The sequence below is a fragment of the Peromyscus californicus genome, unplaced genomic scaffold, assembly GCF_007827085.1.
Source record: "Peromyscus californicus insignis strain IS unplaced genomic scaffold, ASM782708v3 Scaffold_24__1_contigs__length_46423439, whole genome shotgun sequence".
In the NCBI taxonomy this organism is placed as follows: domain Eukaryota; kingdom Metazoa; phylum Chordata; class Mammalia; order Rodentia; family Cricetidae; genus Peromyscus; species Peromyscus californicus.
The window spans coordinates 27,063,007-27,078,083 of record NW_026294535.1 but is presented as its reverse complement, the minus strand read 5'-3'; the positions used below and the strand labels follow the sequence as shown (position 1 = coordinate 27,078,083).

General features: G+C 37.5%; 1 protein-coding gene across 7 annotated transcripts in view; it reads left to right on the top strand.

The window, feature by feature from the left end:
• Window positions 1-15,077, top strand: part of Nav3 (neuron navigator 3) — a 775,186-nt gene that overhangs the window by 736,219 nt on the left and 23,890 nt on the right. For 6 of the 7 annotated variants that reach the window (XM_052753308.1, XM_052753309.1, XM_052753306.1 and 3 more), the window contains 8 exons: window positions 1,797-1,918; window positions 2,707-2,727; window positions 3,408-3,580; window positions 5,114-5,267; window positions 7,115-7,289; window positions 11,777-11,874; window positions 14,096-14,191; window positions 14,791-14,959. In XM_052753308.1, coding sequence (XP_052609268.1) covers window positions 1,797-1,918; window positions 2,707-2,727; window positions 3,408-3,580; window positions 5,114-5,267; window positions 7,115-7,289; window positions 11,777-11,874; window positions 14,096-14,191; window positions 14,791-14,959 — 1,008 coding nt within the window. The remainder of the gene's footprint in view (window positions 1-1,796; window positions 1,919-2,706; window positions 2,728-3,407; window positions 3,581-5,113; window positions 5,268-7,114; window positions 7,290-11,776; window positions 11,875-14,095; window positions 14,192-14,790; window positions 14,960-15,077) is intronic. The other variant, XM_052753305.1, reaches the window with a different exon arrangement.

Here is a 15,077-nt window from a genome sequence, read left to right as displayed (position 1 = left end):
AACAGTAAATGTTTTTTATCATTACTGTTAAAAATCATTGTAAGAAACCAAACTCCAAGGATTCTGAAGAAATAGTACTACTCTATCTTTCTATAACATTGGTCAATATGATTGCCTTGCTATAAATCCTAACATATTGGTTGTATGCATATAACTATGAAGATTATGAAGATATATTTAGTTTCATCTGTATCCTCTTTAAGCAATCACTTGCTTCCATTATTCTTTCAAAATAATAACTTGTAGTCCCATGCCATTTGCTATCCTGACTCCTTATTAAATTGATAAATGGATCAAACTTTATTCCACACTATTATTTCTATGGAAATGTTTTCATTGGCAAAACTCGTTTTATTTTCGTTTATTTTCCTTTTTTGTTTTTGTCTTTGTTTATAATACATCCCTACTGCGGTTTCCCCCCTCCCATCCTCCCAGTCACCCCTATCCCCAAGTCCAGTCCTCTTTCGTCTCCCATCAGAAAAGAACGGGCTTCCCATAAAACTTTTTAAATGCTATATAGTAATTATTGGCAAACTACAAGTTCCTTTAAAATGTTTATTTGTTAGACTGATCTACATTGATGCAAATTAAATACACTACAAGTAATATCGCAAAAGCACATTTTACTTTATAAATTTTCTTGGTGTTCCACTGACAATATCAGGTTGCTGCAAATAAGATAAAATTTCAATTTAACTTTTAATTCTAATAGCTCTAATTACTATAAGCTAATTATTTGGAATGAGTAGATGTGTTTGTAAAATATGGAATACCAAATGCCATTCTCTTTCAAATGTCTTCTCTAAGTTGAAATACATACCTTTAAAACTATACTACAGCCATGCAACAGATATCAGAATTAATGTAGCACCAATGGTCACACCACCAGTTTTCAGATATGCAACAGTGTGCGTGATTATATTTAGTAGTTAAACGTATTTCATTGCTTTAACAATAAAATTAAGCACATCAGGACATGTTAAGCATTGCTATTGCTTTTGATATTACTGTTCTGTCTTGGGTCAGGGACCAGGGATATGTTGGTAAGAATTGTACTATATTAAAGTTATTATCTGTTTAATTTACAAATAGCCTACTTCAACTCTTGCATAGGAATTGAGGACATGTATACACACACACACACACACACACACACACACACACACACACACACACACACGGGAGGGGAGAGGTAGTTTTCTTCGACCAGGAGTCACTTGGAGGTCTTTCCTTGCCCCTTCTTTTACCATGCTGAAGTTACGGAAGTTCTTTGCAGTTCATGCCCCTCACCTATGAAATGCAGTTCATGCTTGTTTGCATGACTTGCAAGGGCTGTTTGAGACCTAGTCTGCTACAATTCCATGAAATGGAAAGAAAATTAATGAATTTGGCCTTGGTAACTTTATTCATAGCACAAATAATAAAAAGACAGAATTCATTCTTAACATCTTGTGAATTTTCATTGGCTCCGTGGAACTAATCATTAGAAACTAATCATTTTGGAAGTGCTGTCTAATTTAGATATTGGTGAAAATCACAGAGCTGAGCCATTCGGGTTTGGACTAAACTCAAAACTCTTCAAACGGCTTGGTGCCATGGGCCCGTTTGAGAGTCCCATTGACTTTTCATGGATACAGCTCAGTTAATTAAAACAAATATGGTTATACTTTATTCAATGCATCAGACCAGAACTTCAGTAGAGGGAGCTGTAGAGCCTTGGTTAGCTTTAAAGCCACACACCCGGTGTCTTCAGATTGAGAAGGTGAATGAACTTGATGCCCCCTGTCTGTTGCTAGATCTCCGCATCAGAAGACAGCATTCCTCTGAAAGCGTTTCTAGTATCAACAGCGCTACAAGCCACTCCAGTATTGGCAGTGGTAACGATGCCGACTCCAAGAAAAAGAAAAAGAAAAACTGGGTAAGATATCCCCTCTCATCAAATTCAGATCCTGTGATAACTCGGGGGACTTACTTGGGGTGGGGTGGGGTGGGCGTGGCTTTAGCAATCTCCAGCAGTTGACAGAGCTCCACTCTGGGATCCACTTCTCAAGTTCTTCACCTCTCCTAAGGATAGGCAGACAGGGTGCTGAAGGGCACACATGCTGGGTGGAGCTAAGGCGGAGAGCAAGAGCCAGCTTTATGATCATGATGGAGACAAGGAAGAAGATTGCAATTAGGATGAGGATGGTAGAAATAGTGATGGGAGGGGGAAGGAGAAACCTTGAAACCTAAGTCCTTCCCAACCCCTAGATTCTACGGAATGTATAGTGAATAAAGCACCAGCCCATAAGAAATCAACTGCATTAGTTTTTATTGGCATGTATGTATATATCCAACAGAGCATGGTCGGAATACTGAAATGGACCATAGTAGAATTATAGAAAGGAACTTTAAAAGAACTATGCATAAATTCACTGGATATATTTTTCATAATTTATGACAATATTAATCAGCCACTAAAAAAAAATGGGACAGTAAAGAACAGAATTTTTATCAATAGCTTGAGACAAAAGTCAACCTTCACATAAATATAACTTTTTGAGGAAACTCAAAACAAGTTGGGACTTTGACTGGTGCTTTTCTGTAAATAATGAAAACAAATATCTTTTTGTTTCAACACAATGTTTATGCAGGTAATATTTTAAAATACTGATCAGCCTTCATTCCCTTGATTTGTAATTCCACACTCTTTCATGTTTCTGCAAGGTGAACTCTAGAGGAAGTGAGGTGAATATAAACCGTGGACATTTGGCATGCGTCTATACAAAACACCCTACCTTGGCATGAATGCTATTCATTTTGGCAGCAGGCTTTTATACCTTTTAAAAGCAGATTACCTTGAATGTCTTTTCTTTGTGCCTTTTCATTTTAATCTCAAATTTTAAAGAGAAGTAAAACCACTTTCTGAATAGAGCTGTAGGGGACACCAATTCTGGTTTTGAATAGTCTTGGAATTGGAAATTTGAATAGAAAAAAAATCACAATTAATGAAGTGTTAGGTGAATTTGATTTCATTTTGCTTTTTAAGTTTGTACTGTCAGCAGGATATGACTTGATTGTAGCGCTAAAGTGGCCATTTAAAACAAATTGCCTTGAAGAGAGAGAAGCCTTGGGAACAGAGATCCCTTCAAGGTGCTTAGTTTTAAATGAGTGCCGACAGCCATGCCCTTGACCTCGCACTTTTTAAAAGCCCTCCATGTTTGCGCTGCGCTGGATTAATGCAAGAACAAAAGGGAAACACAGAGCACAGTGTTAGTGTTTTAGGGATGCTGTGCTGCCATTGTTAATACTCTGCTTACATATACTGACCCCAGGCAGTGGCTAGGATGGCACCTGCAAACTAACGCCCCAAAGCCAATCCCTCCAAGTTCAGATGGACAAACGTCTAACTTCTGTCCTTCTTGCAGCTGAGAAGCTCTTTCAAACAAGCGTTTGGGAAGAAAAAGTCCACCAAGCCACCATCCTCACATTCAGACATCGAAGAGCTGACAGATTCCTCCCTGCCAGCATCCCCCAAGCTACCCCACAATGCCGGTGACTGTGGCTCTACATCCATGAAGCCCTCCCAGTCAGCCTCAGCGTAAGTCCCTCCCTTTGTGGTACTTTAACCTACTTTTCAAAATTGACTGCAGCCCGGGCCTTTGGCTATGTCCTAAATGCAGTCGGGCTCACTCTCACAAAACGCAGCATCTGTTTCTCCCAATCATTTCAACTCTTGCTAGAATGGTGAATGAGATTCGTATCTCTTATATTTTTCTATTAGTTTCTGGTGTTTCTCAAATCGCATTCTACGTCTTTCTAAATCGTTCTTTTTTTTTTTTCCTACTTGCATTTATCCACGTGTCTGTCTAACTGTGCATACATGCAGGTCACCCCTTGTCTGGCCACCCAAGAAACGAAAAAATGGCCCTGTGATCTACAGGCATAGATCCCGGTAAAAGAGTGTGTTGCATGATACTGTCAAGACACAGGTTCTAACCCAGCCATGGATTTTATTGTCCTTTTCTAAAATCCTTTGCATGTGTTACAGTCTCACATAGTCCCCTGTTTTTCAACTAAACATTAGTTCCCCCAAACGAACCCCAAATTCATTTGTCTTTGTTTGCATTAGATAACATGACATTTCTACAGTAGCCAAATTTTGATAGTATAAGAAAAAAACACAGCATGTAAAATATAATTGGTGAGATAATCCCATATGTTTTTATAAAGTCTTTAATGCAAATTTTCTTGTATGCTCAATGACAATGCCTATCATAGAACTGCAAAGAATACAGTACCACTATGCTTTGACTACTTAATTTTTATATAAGGAAAAATGTTGTGATCAACCACCTAACCCCTCAGATTTTAAATGGGGAAGTTATTAGCTAGTATAGAGAAATCTTCTGGCGGATTGTCTCTAACAAAGCTATCCATAAACCCCAAACAAAGCAATAAGGATATAGTGGATGTGACCTTCAGATAGTTTCCAGCTAGCTTGCTGGCGTGGGTTGAAATTGGTGGCTTAGCTTCATTAGCTGTGATCTCCTAAGTCTTCAGCGTCCAACAGGAAGTTTATGTAACACTCATCCATTATTTAAATGTCCAAAACTAATCTCTGTAATTTATTTTCTACAATATTTATATTGGATTTTCATGGAAGCTGGATGACAGCGTGGAGGCAAATAAGGTTATTATTTGCACGGTTTTATAAAAGGAGAAATCAGCATTTTGAGAATATAATGATTTGGCCTTAAAAAATGGAGAATTTCATGTTACAAATGGAGGGTTAAGCCCCTTGACAAATACACAATGGAATGTCACAATGGCTTCTTCTATCCATATCAGCCACCAGGGAGTTCTGAAGATCGCTTTTTATTCCATAATACCAGACTGTTTTTAAACTTCAGAAAACAGGACAAAAAGATGAAATGAGAAGTAGCTGTTTTCAGTTTTGAACCTTATGAATGAGTGCTGGTAAAACTCTCCTTTGCTGTAGGTTTTTCCAGCAGCAAGGAATTTCTTCTGTACCTGGTGGATATTGCTGAAGTTCATCCTTTAAAAGAATCATTCCTTTCCCTAATCCTCGGGCTTCTCCTCACAACCTATTTTGTGTTTGGTTTTCCTTTAGGATCTGTGAATGCACCGAGGCTGAGGCAGAGATCATTCTGCAGTTGAAGAGCGAGCTCAGAGAAAAGGAGTTAAAATTAACGGATATAAGGCTGGAGGCCCTCAGCTCAGCTCATCATCTTGATCAGATCCGGGAAGCCATGAACCGGATGCAGGTCTGTGCATCCGTCCTCCTTCAAGGAACAAAAATGGAAAGATAAAAAGCCAGCCTTTTCTCTTCTCATAGCCATTAGATAACAAATTGTACTTTTAAAACCACCATGCAAACACGGTCTATTTTTTATTCAGTCTTTGCAACTCAGTTGTTAATACCAAATGGGGGACTTGCTCAAATCCAGATTGGCGATGGGAGGGCAAACCGGCAAACAGGGCAATTCAAGAGACACATACAAGTGAATGGATTCAGGCAGGGAGTTGAGTTTTAAAAAACTACTATGAAATTTGCTTCTTTGCTTTCCCATGAGTTACCTTTGTGTTGGCTCTTCAAAGATGTTCTTTTGAAATCTGACTTCTACCCATTTTCTATTGAAAGGCGAAAATAATGAGGAAAACTAGAGACATTCATCACAAGGTTTAGGATATGGGAGTAGAAGTGATTTTGAATGCTGTCTTGGCAGAAATGCTTCTGCACTTTTGGAAGCATCTATCGTCGGAGTTCAGAAAGGGTCTGGGCTCTGACTCCTTCCTTTTCATCATTGTGAAGCAGTGATGACTTGGTTCCCCTGATTCTGGAAATAAGAAAAGCAAATGCTAAGCAGTTTATCTACTGCTGTTGAGATGAACAGAAAGGTTTCTGTGGTTGTGATGACTGTGGTGCCCTGTTCTGCAAAACAAAACCTTTCCCATTTGTTAGCGAGGGTGCTGAAGGAACTTAAATCACCTTATAATTACTTTTGCTTTGCCTGGATTGTGCAGTTGGCATGAATTCACAGAAGTGCAACTGGCATCATTGTCCTGTGAAAGTCTAATATAATTTTTAACAGTAGTATGAGGACTGGTGAGAAGATTGCTTTCTGTTCTTCCAGAAGATCTGAGTTCAGCAACCAGCACCCAAGTGTTGTGGCTCACAAACTCCTGAAATTCCACTTCCAGGGAGTCTGACACTCCCTGTTGGATTCTGGAAGCATTACATTCACAAACACAAACCCACACACATACAAACACCTATATACATAATTGAATTGTTTTTAAAAATTAGGAAACATCCAGTTACATTTAAAAATATTAGGAAACATCCAGTTATATTCTTTTAAGATTTGGTTTGTCTTTGTGAATGTGTTTGTCTTTGTGAATGTATATGCACAAGTATGTGCATTTATGTACATACAGCTAGGCTAGAAGGTCAAGTGTCCTCTATTCCTGTCCTCTATCACTCTGCATATTCCACGGAAGCAGGATCTGTCCCAGGAGTTATGGCTAGCATAGAAGCCAGCAAGTCCCAGTGGGCCCCCCCCCCCGCGTTTATCCCTAGTTTTCCCCACCAAGAACTAGGGTTACATGTATATATAGGGTGCTCAGTTTGTTACATCTGTGCTGGAATCTAAACCACTTTGATTTGCTGAGCCATATCTTCAGCCCATTTTTTTTTCTTTTTTTGGCAGTACCAAGAACCAAATTTAGGACCTTGCAAATGCAAGGCAATCACTCAAATATTGGGCTATATGCTTAACTTTTAAATTCATTAAAATTATGTTTTAGCAACAGAATGGGGCATATAGCTCAGTGTGCAACATTTGCCTAGTGTGTGTGGTTTAGTACACAGTACCACAAATAATGACATTAGTAATTGTGTCTGTGTTGGAGAATGTAGCAACTCATGCATGGGAAATGGAGGAAGGGTTCTCTTTTCTTCTTTGAAATAAAATCCTGTTTTCATAATGTATGTTTGTTTGACCTTGACCATAGTATTGAACAAGCATACAAATGAAGTCTGATACAAAAATTTGTCTCATTTTTCTCAAGCCCTTTTTTTTGTTTTACACCTTTTATGTCTTCATAACAGAATGAAATTGAAATATTGAAAGCTGAAAATGACCGGTTGAAAGCAGAGACCGGTAACACTGCTAAACCTGCTCGGCCTCCCTCTGAATCCTCAAGCACTGCATCTTCTTCTTCTTCTCGCCAGTCCTTAGGGCTTTCGCTCAACAACCTGAACATCACAGAGTCTGTTACCTCAGGTGAGTCAGTGTGTGTATGTGCTCAGATCCCAGCAAGCTTATTCTACTCTCCTTGGGGCTTGGGGACAGCCTGAGGTCAGGAAAAATCTTCCCTGTCTTCAAAATCCTCAGAAATAGTTAAAATTTATCTTATATACTTGTTCATTTTGTTTGTTTATTTAGTTAGTTCTGGGATGACTAGGTCTGGCCTGGAACTAGCTATATAGATCATCTGGCCTTGAACATACAGAGCCCTAGCTGCCTCTCCCTCTCAAATCCTGGGACTTTATTTGAAATTTTAGAAGAACATTCCCTAATACAGAATCTTAGAGATACAGTTTTCTGTATTTCAAAAGAAAAAAAATCACAGTGAAGCACTTCTATGATTATGAATAAGATGAATAGGGATAAATATTCTCCATGGTGATTGGCCCTCATGAATATAGCAACAATAACTCCATGCCCGTTAATAGAGTTTTCAGTGTACAGAGCCAACTTCTAAATGACTGCACTATCCTTCATGATGTTGGCTAGAGAGCATAATGCTCCTCTATCACCCATTCTGTAGCTCTATTAAATTTTCAACAAAGGGAAAGAACATGCTGGATTCTCTTATTGTATTCAGCATACTAATGATAGAACAAGGGTACAGTTCTGATTCGATTTCAAATAGAGTCATATGACATAATTTCATCTTCATATCTGATGTATAATTCAATTATAAGGTATAACTCTTCCTGGGACATTCAATCACGAACATAGAATTTCTTTTAGGAATTGTTTACGTGGGGATCTGTGGTAATTGCATGGCACAACCACCAGATGACACTGAAAACTAATGATACACATGTTCCCAGCTAATAGACAGCACTGTAGAATCAAGATGCTGAACCGAAGGTACCTAGATGCACAAGGCTCAGAAGATGAGATGGAGGAAGATAAGGAAATGATATTAAATGGTGAAATTGAATACATTTTTATTAAATAACATCTTCAAAATAAAAGTCAGAATTTTTTAAATTCTATTTTGATGGCCTTTCATAATACACAAAGAGATGCTATAAAAATACTTTCCCTTCCTTATATAGACAGAAAAACAACAAACACTTCGAATAGTTCAGACAAACAATGTTTATAGCCGTTTAGGACTGTAGCTAATTGTTGCAGAGAATTCATGACTAGAGCTTGTATTCTCCTGGAGGTTGTTACCTCAGGTGATCTGGGAATCTCACCAGAGTGAGACATGCCATAGCCATCCTACTGCCAAGAGGCGAATTTAAATATTGAGCACACAGAGAAAGGAGTAAGTAATGTTGCAGTCAGCAAAACTTGGGAGCCATTTAAAATGGGTCATTTTTTAAATATTATCTTTCAGCTTCTCAATGGTCCCCCAAAGTAGGCAGTCCCCACCCCATTTTACATGGGAGTGAACCAAGGCTTAGGACAATGACTGTGGTCATACTTGTCAAGATCATGTACCCAGCAAATAGAATAAGTAATGTTTAAACCCTGTTCTGGATGAATCAATGTCTGGAGTTTTCACTTAATTTTCCCTTAATTATCTATCTATATAAAGGCCAAGGACATCACTCATTTGTTTAAAGGTATGTGTTTACTCCAAGTTGTCAGGAGATTTTCATATTTTAAGCTTAGTTTTAAGAATTAATATAACATGAAGTGAATGACAGACATGCCAGGTTGTCAAGCAAGGTATATTCCATTTGAAGGTCAGCTACCCATTCAACATTATTGCAAAGGACTCCATGCCCTCCACTTATTCTCCATCTTCTCTCTGTCATGACCGTGTTCCTAGAACTCCCAGATTTTGTGCTTTTAATGAGTGTGATTTTTGGCTCAGGCTTTTCTGTAGGTATCCCAGTGGCCTGAGCAAATAACCTGAACTCATTATGTAGTTAAGGCTGGCCTTGCTCTTCCAATGTCCCTGCCTTTTCCTCACAATTTGCTAGGACTCCATGGACCACTATGACCCAAGCTCATGGCCAGCTCTTAAAATAGGGCTTTTTCACTTTTTTTTTTTTTTTTTTTTTTTTGACTGAACCATTTTCCTGGCGTTTTGCTTGCCTAGGACATCTCAGCCTTCTGGTCTTCTCCCAAACTCCACTCCTATGAAAATGCCTATCTATCTAGGACTTTCTCTCCTGTCAGTTCCTGTGTATTTCACTGCCCTGTTTATTGTCAGCATATTCTGAAATCACTTTGTTGAGAACATGCATCCAGAGAAGCAAGAAGTTTATTTTTTCTACTTTGATGTGCATCTCAATATCCAGATTACTTTTTTTTAAAATGCTTACTATGTATTTACTGGATGCTTATGAATATTTATGAGCAACTAAGCATTTTGAATATTTATGAGTAACTAAGGAGGAAGTTTGGCCATGAATTATAAGAAGTTCAAATAACAAACAGCCAATGGAGTGCTGCTCTAAACTCCCGAAATTCAGAACAAAATAATTGAAATAATCTTTAAGAAATAATTTTATTAGGCTAATATTTATTATCTCCATAGGATAAGTTTTATAATTCAATATATATACATTCTGTAATCACCAGCTCAGGCTGATAAACGTTTCCATCTCTTCAGATGTCAATCACTTCTATCCTTTGAAAATTTCATTCTATTCTAGTCATTCTGAAATATACTATAGATTGTTTAAACTTTTAGTTAGCCTTTCATGCTAAAGAATGGCTAGAAATAATTCTATAAACTTTTATTTTTGAAGAAAATAGCTAAAAAGGAAAAAGACTATCACAATATCTTCTAGGAAAATAGGTAAATTCTAGTAAGGATCGTCTTTGATAATTTAAAGCTTTACAGTGAAGGAAAGCGCTGGGATTGAGCTCCGTGGGAGAGCACTTGCTAAGACTATACAAAGCGCCGCGTGCGCCGCGTGGTGGTGGCTCACGCCTTTAATCCCAGCACTTGGAAGGCAGAGCCAGGTGGATCTCTGTGAGTTCGAGGCCAGCCTGGGCTACCAAGTGAGTTCCAGGAAAGGTACAAAGCTACACAGAGAAACCCTGTCTCGAAAAACAAAACAACAACAACAACAACAACAACAAAAAAAAAAATACAAAGCTTCTAGGTGGTGGTGGCACACGCCTTTAATCCCAGCACTTGGGAGGCAGAGGTAGATGGATCTCTGTGAGTTCAAGGCCAGTCTGGTCTACAGAACAAGTTCCAGAACAGCCAGGGCTACAAAGAGAATCTCTGTCTCAAAAACACACCAAAAATAAATAAATAAATAATAATAATTCACAAAGCCCTGCTTTCAACCTACTTGCAATAATATTAATAGTTATTATAATAACAAAACTTTGAATGAAATTTCTATATGCCATAACTCTAAAAGTTCTTTATTAATTATATGATCTTTAAGTAATTTTTGCTTTTCCTTTGCAAAATTAGGCATTTAATTATTATTGATGTAATAGAAGCCATTCCAAGAATGTATGCTAGCTCACACCTGTAATCCCAGCACTCAGGAGACAAGGATTGCCATGAGTTCCAGGCTAACCTGTCAGAGAGTAAGACCCCATCTCAAAAAAAAAAAAAAAAAACATAGAAAGTTTCCATTTTCAGGAGTCATCTTAATAAATTTTTTGATGATGCTAATAATCACAGTGTTTGTTTGTATGAAATTATCAATGCAGCTGGGTCAAACACATTCATTCTTTTGCATGTAACTAAATTATCTTTATCTACAGAATAATCTTCATATTAGGCATGACTCAATAATAGCATCGTTGCTGAAGGAAAAAGTATGTGGGATATTTTTCACACCAGTTCTTCAAATTGGACATGTATCTGCTATGTTTCAAATTTTAATATTTAATCTCATTTTAAAACTGATATTGTAAATGCTAGTAAGATTTGCCATGCTTTAGCAACTATTAGAATATTGCTAAAAACAGACTTTCAGTTTTGAAGCTGTTACTGTAAGGGGTCCAGAAGAACAATGAGTAGCATGCTTCTATAGATATGTACAATGTCATGCTTAAGAAGATGCTTCTCAACAACAATACCTAATAATGATAGATATAAAGAAAGTGCTACTGTAACTATATCACATGTACCAAATGCTTGGGAAATGTTTCACCTGACAGTCACTGGCCTCTCAGCACCTTTGCATTCATAAAATGAAAAACTGGGTTGCTTCTCAGTTTGTTACAGTTAAAATGGTACCTGGATATTACTTAAGTATTGTCTAGACCGATCTATGATAGAATACAACTTATCTCCTCATTCAAAGGCAGTGGCCCAACACTTAAGGAAAAATCTTTGCAAGCAGAAATAAATGCTTAAATTGAAATCTTAGTCCCACCATGAAATTCATCCTCTTGAGAGCTGAGGATTTTCTAACCACTTGGGCTAACATGGCAAATAGGTTTCATTGGACAATATTTACGATACAGGAGTGAAAGAAGGTCACAGGAAGCATCCCTGAGTTAATGGTACTCTGTAGTGACTATGTTTCTTTTGGACTCCGTAGATATTTTGCTAGATGACACTGGTGATGCAACTGGACATAAGGATGGCCGCAGTGTGAAGATTATAGTCTCCATAAGCAAGGGCTATGGTCGAGCAAAGGTAGTTCCCTAATCTTATATTCTTTGTAAGTCAAGTATTAGAACACTTCTAAATTTAGATGTGTTGTATGCCCGAGGGTTTGTTCTTGTAGTTATCCTGCTTCTTTGCATTGGTGCCAGCTGAAAATGTTATGTAAGATGAAAGGATAGAGACAATAAAGAAAGGACATCGCCATGCACAGGTCACTAAAGCTGTTGATGTGATCGATGTCCAAACAGGAGACTGTAGCATAATGAATACTGTAGACACCAGAGAGACAGTCTCACATTCCATTAACGCTACTTTTCCATGTCCATTTTAAGCATAGCCCTACTTGATCAGGCAACTGTGTAACTTCTATATTCAAATACCATCTTCAAATTAAAGCTACTTGACTCTGTGTCCTAAACCTCAAAAGGGTTTTTAATTGAATGCTACTGGGCTAATCAAAAATAATAAAATATTTCAAAGTTGAAAAATAATTAGGGTCCTTGGGTTTTAAAAGTGAAATGCTGTTTAGGAAAATGGTGGGAGAATTCCAACATCAGAATCTTTCTGCCTGGCCTGCAGACCTGTGCCTCCATTTACATCTCGTAGTCTGAGAGAAACCTAAGCTACGTCTAATCTAAAAGGAGCTGTTCTGAAGCATTGTGTAAGCACCCATATTTGCTGTATTATAAACATACTAGAAAAACAGTTTTCCCACCCAGAATAATAACTAAATAACAAAGTGTTCAACATCTTTTTTCAAGTAGAGTCCATGAGAATTGTCAAGGTATATAAGGACTGCCACAGTAAAGTGACGTGGTAGAGATTGCTTTTTTAAAAAAAAGTATTTCCTACCAGTTCCAGAGGCAGACAAGTCCAAGATGGAGCTTCTAGCCAGTTTGGATGATGGTGTGGACACTCTGGTTTGTAGATAGTCAACTTCTTGACTGGGTCTCAAAGTGCCTTTCCCTGGCATCTCTGAAAGGAAGAAAGAGGCTGTACTATAAAGACATTGCTCTCACCCTGATGTCCTCACAGTCATGGTCTGCATTGATCCTAAATACCTCCCAGAGGCCTCATTACTCAGTCATTATTACCCTGGAGATCAGGTGTTCAACAAATGAATTTAGGGCATATAAATATTTCACCCCTAACAGTACTAAAGGGAGTATCAAAACCACTTAGCTAAGCATTTGTGAGCTTTTCGGAAAAAAAAAGAAAGATTTGACTTCCCGTTTAGATTATATCTCAGTAAAAAATGGTGATGATTATTTACACTGACAGTGTTAAATATTACAGATAAAGAAACTGAGGATCAGAGTCAGCAGAGTGAACACATTGACCTCTGATCACATTTCTTGATAGATGCTTTCTGAGTAGGTAGAAGCATTCTTAATAGATAGCTACTATGTGTTCCAGAATGCATGCATTCTAAAGGCTTGGCTCAATGATTATTTTACTATGCTTTAATGGTCATTAGACTATGGAAATCAGGTTTGTAATTATTAACTAATTCTACTTACTGGCATAACAATTATTATTTCATATAATTATTTTCACCTAACTCCCCAAAAATATTCCAACTTAACTACGGCTGACAGAATCTTTGTATTTCTCACATTCCTAGAAAAAAATCAATAATCTACCCTATAAATAATATAGTTGTGAGATCACCATTTCTACTATTAAAGTATTCTCCAAAGTTCTGCAGGTTCTTAGAAATTTTCTGGTAACTTCAAAACTCACACCTGTTTTCAAATAGGTAAATATCACATAACAAAGTGGATAACTTTGTTGTTAAGGAGGCATTACGTATTACATTTAAATTTAAAAAACTGTGTTTTATCAAAGATAAAAATAATAAATTAGTAAGATGAAGTTCTATATTTGTTTGAAAAGATCCATTGTGTCTTCTATGTCTTTCTTCCACACAGCCTCTAAAGGGAGGGATGTGCCAAGTGCGTCAGTACGGAAAGCAGTTGTCTGTGATACCTTCACTCTGCCTTCCTTCTGAACAGCTTAGGCATCTTTGCCTGCTGTGCCATTCAGGCTCTTTTTTGTTATTGTTGTTCTAGCTCTTACTTTATTTGCTTGGTTGACTAATTCACTGGGGTATGTTTTACTTTACATAACCTACCACATGCAGTCTTAAGCAGCAACTACATTAATATATTTTAATTAGAAGTATAGTGATAAATTTCAAAAAAAAAAAAAAAAAACTATTGGGCCTTCTCTTCTTTTTGTTCTCATTAAGGACCAGAAGTCTCAGGCATATTTGATAGGATCCATTGGTGTTAGTGGAAAAACTAAATGGGATGTCTTAGATGGTGTCATTAGGCGTCTGTTTAAGGTAAGCTTTTGAAGGTAGCCTGACATCAATTTTCATATTTTCACATTTTTGATGTTTTACTTAACTTTCATAGCTTAGATGCATCTGATCCCCTCCCCATCTCAGTGGGGAAAGATTTCTCTCCTTGTACTGTTTAATATTAACAGTTCCTATATAGTCCATCCAAATTTTCTTTTAATTTTTTAAAATGTATTTGCTTTATATGTCTAAGCGTTCTGCATGTACGTTTGTGCACTGCATGCATGCCTGATGTCTGTGGCCGAAAAATGTCATCAGAACCTTTGGGCCTGGAGTTACAGATGGTTCTCAGCTGCCATCTGGGTGCAGCAACTGTTCTTAACCACTGAGCCATCACTTCAATCAAAAAGCCTACAGCACTGGGTATCCCTGTGGTACTAAATACTCATCATGCCCAACCCTGATTAGCTTCTGAGAGCAGAGGAACTTGGGTACATTCAAGGTGTTCTATCCATAGACAAAATTATGAATCAAAATTCTTGATAAGCAGCTTTATATCAGCATGAATTTGTATTTGTTACAGATGAGTTGAAGGTCTGTTTTAACTTATATATTTTTTTTGTATGTGTGGACCACTTTAGGAATATGTGTTCCGGATTGATACATCCTCTAGTCTTGGTCTGAGCTCTGACTGTATTGCTAGCTACTGTATAGGAGATTTGATTAGATCCCATAACCTAGAAGTGCCTGAACTGCTACCTTGTGGATACCTGGTTGGAGATAATAATATTATCACTGTGAACCTGAAAGGTAAAAAGAAAAGCACAACTTTACCCAGACCCCTCCTTTTTTTTTTTCTTTTGTACTTGCCATTTGTTAAAGTTTGCATACAGTTATAAATTGTATTAACCTCTGGTATAATTTTAGT